This window comes from Stegastes partitus, unplaced genomic scaffold, assembly GCF_000690725.1.
Source record: "Stegastes partitus isolate 25-593 unplaced genomic scaffold, Stegastes_partitus-1.0.2 Scaffold1147, whole genome shotgun sequence".
Classification (NCBI taxonomy): Eukaryota; Metazoa; Chordata; class Actinopteri; family Pomacentridae; genus Stegastes; species Stegastes partitus.
In genome coordinates this window covers 194,124-197,891 of record NW_007578878.1, presented here as the reverse complement: position 1 = coordinate 197,891, position 3,768 = coordinate 194,124, and the positions used below count along the sequence as shown (strand labels likewise).

Here is a 3,768-nt window from a genome sequence, read left to right as displayed (position 1 = left end):
AATTTATTTGTGTGCACACAAAGATCTGTCTACTGATCTGGGCTTGAATTGGGCTAAATATGCCTCTAAGACTTGTTGATTGCATATTACTGGCATTTAACACCATTTCAGTGACGTCTCAACATGGAAAAATGCCCTGTTGTATACTGACATGTATTAATTCAATGCTGATAAAGCAACACACTCAGTTTGACCAGCAAGTCAACAAATCCACATTGGATAGCAAAGGACCACATCCAAATTATAGAGAGCATTGGTGCTAACCCAGTGGAGGAATGTGAGCTATCAGAAATGAAAACGACAAAAATCTTGCACTTGTGATTTTGAAGTTATATATATATATATATACCTCAAATGATGCAGCCACTCGCCATCATACGTGTCTCCATTGGGGTAGGTGTAGACACCGTGGCCTTGTCTCAAGTCCTCGACCCAGGACCCTAACGGTGAAAAAGAGAAGACATGAAGAGTTTTGGTTTCTGAGACCCGTGTTCAGCTGGTTCTGTGTTAACTCACTAAGTTTTAAAACTGTAAAAATACATTTTATTTTACAGATATTTTGAACAAGGTCAGCTCGTGTAAAGCAGATTTCTTATACCTTCATATTTGGACCCATCTGGATAGTAGAAGGTGCCCTGTCCATGTTTCTTGTTCTGGTGATAGTGTCCTATGTATCTTGCAGCATTCTTGAAGCGATATGTCCCCTTTTTGGAGAAAACAGTCAAAGGTAAATATATGTTAGGCCTGCAAAGAAGAACAAATAATTTCACAGTTTATCAATCGATTGTTTTTTTTTATTATTTTTTTTTCAATTGACAGATTAGTTGTTTTGTCTATAAAAGGTCACAAAACGATGAGAGATGTCAATCCGTGTTTCCGAAAGGCCACAATTTTGTTTAGTTTTGTCCACAATATAAGGATAATCAGTTTGCTGTCATGGAGGAGTAAAAAATAAAAAAATAAATAAAATGTAAGAAGTCAGAAGCAGATGATTTTAACTTATTTCCTTCAAAAAAATACTCAAACCAATGAACTGATGATCAAAATGTTTTATTCATTTATCAGTTTGTCAGTTGACAACAAATTGACTGATCGTTGAAGTTTTAATATACATTTGTGCTTTTATGGGTAACGTGACATAAAGCCTTATAGAAATAAGACAAATATTGTTTTCATCACAGATTGAATATGGATCTATGAGGAAACAAAAATGTAAGTAATGAGCTCTGCTTAAATTTAAAGTGTAGATTAACCCCATGCAAAATACACACAGAAATCCACTCCTTTTCACCACATCTGAAGGATAAGAAGTAAGATTTTACTTTAGATTTTGCAATCTTAGAAGTAAGATTGTAATGGATTTGGTCTACTGGGATATTTAAAAAGTTTTTAAATTATACTTTCCATATTAGGACTGACTGGTGTGAATGTGGGGTGCAATATGCTGTACAAATCTGCTGTTTATGTCATATACACGGAGCTCGATGACTAGTATTTCTATAATTGAATGTGTAGTTGTCCTGAGGGGGTGTTGGATTAAATTATAGAGTGTACTTGAACTAATAGTAACAACATCAGAGCTAATGTTGGACTTGATCCCAACTCAGCTCTAACATCCCACCTGTCCGTGTCTTTTCCCGTTTTCGTACTCTCCCTGATAAATGTCTCCATTGGGCAGAACAGCTTTCCCAAATCCGTGCCTCTCTCCGGCTTCGTTTCTGCCCCCTTCATACTCCTGCTCAGACAGTCAGAGGGGTTCAAATGTGGAGAAAAACACCAGTCAGCTACATATGAGGCATCATATCAAACACTCTGTTTACTAGCTATTTGCTCACAGCTAATGTTAGCTTGAGCAAAACAAACAAGCCACTTGTGTCGTCTCACCCCCAGTTTATTGTCCTCATTGTCAGACATAGATGATCCTATATCCGACATGGTTCTGTGTCAGTTTCAGGACGAGTTTGTCTCAGTTTTACTTTAAGACGAAGCGGCAGAAAGGAAGAAGGATGTCCAGCCAACTCTGCGCGCTGTTGCTCGTTTACGGTTGCCTAGACGACCGCCCGTCACACGTGACCAAGGAGCAGGTGCGCGCGGTTAATCAGCCCGGCATTTTTTCCGGTAACCTGTTGTTCCCGCCTTCAAAGATTCAAAAGTAAAGTTTCAGGTTGGTGACGCCATCCAGAACACTCAGTAAGTTTTAATTTGTTTTAAAAAAGGGAGAGCCTTGTAGCGTTTTCCCAGCCAGGGTATGTGCTCCTTAAACTCAGGCGAATATCAACACGTCCTCGATTTTGACACACAGTGGGTCCTCAGTTTTCGCTCCACAGCGATATTTCCATGTAAATTGTCTATTATTTTATAAATAAACAGAGAAAGGGATATTGTGGAAGACCTTGATAGCACTGAAGCAGCCTTTAATGTCGAACAGTTAATATAATATAAGTATAACGTTCTCCTCTGTGATGCAGAAGTAAGCTTGAGGCGACCAAATCTCGCGAGGTTTTACCCTGGCCTGAGGTGGAGTTTTACAGTTTTGTGGGAAGTTTATTCTAAGGGTTCAATTATTACAGCCCTTCTAAAATATATAATTTTGCCTAATATAAAGGCATACAGGCTGGGAATCAGTAAAACAGCTGGCAATTACAACTAAAAAAAAAACAAAAATAAGAAAAAGAGCAGTATTTCTCTGCTAAAAACTGCAAAGGAGGTGGCAGAAAACAGTATTCACAGTGCCATAACAGTTATTTCTAAAGCTGTAGGTAGCAGCCAGACAACTTAAAGTTTTCAACACAAGCTATAAATTCCTAAAATCAATTTTACAACTCACAGCTAGCCAGTAGAGGACAGTAATGATGAATGTAATGTGGTTGATTCACTTAGTTCTTGTCAAAATCAAAACATGCCTCAGTGCAGAGAGTAACTTAAGTACTTGGGTTAAGTTGAGTATTTCTACTTTCTACTTTTTTTACTGTTAATTTAATTCCAATGAAACTGCTAAACTAAGTTGATGTAATAATATATTTCTCATCGTTATTATAGTTGAATAGACCTGAAATAAAGTACAAGCCAGGGATTCCCTAACATTTTTTAACAAGACACCCCATCCATGGGAATTTCTGTCAAGGTAAGCCACCCCTAAAGCTGCCAGGAAAAACTGGAAGTGAAGCACAGTCCTATAATACGGTTTTCTGAGAAAGTTCTGTCACAGAATGTTGTTTGATTCAGTCTCTTCCTGTTTCTTCCAAGTAATTTCTTTCAGAGATTTCAGTTCAGTTTAGCTGTTTTATGATTAAAACTCAAAAATACTGAAAGGTATTCAGTATGCACAGAAACTGACAATATGCATGAGTGAAAAAAACCCAATGTAGTCCATTAATGGAATTGATTTAAAATATATATTCAGTTTATCAAAACACATTACTTGAATGTACAGACCCTTTCCAAAAAATTAGAATATCATGGAAAAAATTTTTAATTTCCATAATTCCATTCAAAAAGTTAAACTTTCATAGATTATAGATTCAGGACCCACAATTTAAATTATTGCAAGTATTTATTTGTTAATTTTTACATAATTTGGGCTTCCAGCTCATAAAACCCACGAAAATAGGAATTCAAAAAATGTGAATACTGTGAAGAAATCAGCATTTACTTCTCAGTTTTTGCAGACAAAAAAAATAGGATCAAATCAATCAAAATGTGGTACTTTCAAAAAGATGTGCCAATCTTCAATGCTTGGTTGGGAATCTCTTTGCCTTAATCACTGCC

General features: G+C 36.7%; 1 protein-coding gene across 1 annotated transcript in view; it reads right to left on the bottom strand.

Annotated features, from left to right (window-relative positions):
* The window catches only part of rsph1 (radial spoke head component 1), a 5,308-nt gene extending 3,373 nt beyond the window's left edge, over positions 1–1,935 (bottom strand). Inside the window, exons 1-5 of the mRNA XM_008296706.1 lie at positions 1,885–1,935; positions 1,622–1,735; positions 599–704; positions 350–440; positions 152–167 (exon numbers count right to left, since the gene is read on the bottom strand). Coding sequence (XP_008294928.1) covers positions 152–167; positions 350–440; positions 599–704; positions 1,622–1,735; positions 1,885–1,935 — 378 coding nt within the window. The remainder of the gene's footprint in view (positions 1–151; positions 168–349; positions 441–598; positions 705–1,621; positions 1,736–1,884) is intronic.
* Positions 1,936–3,768: the final 1,833 nt, after the last annotated feature.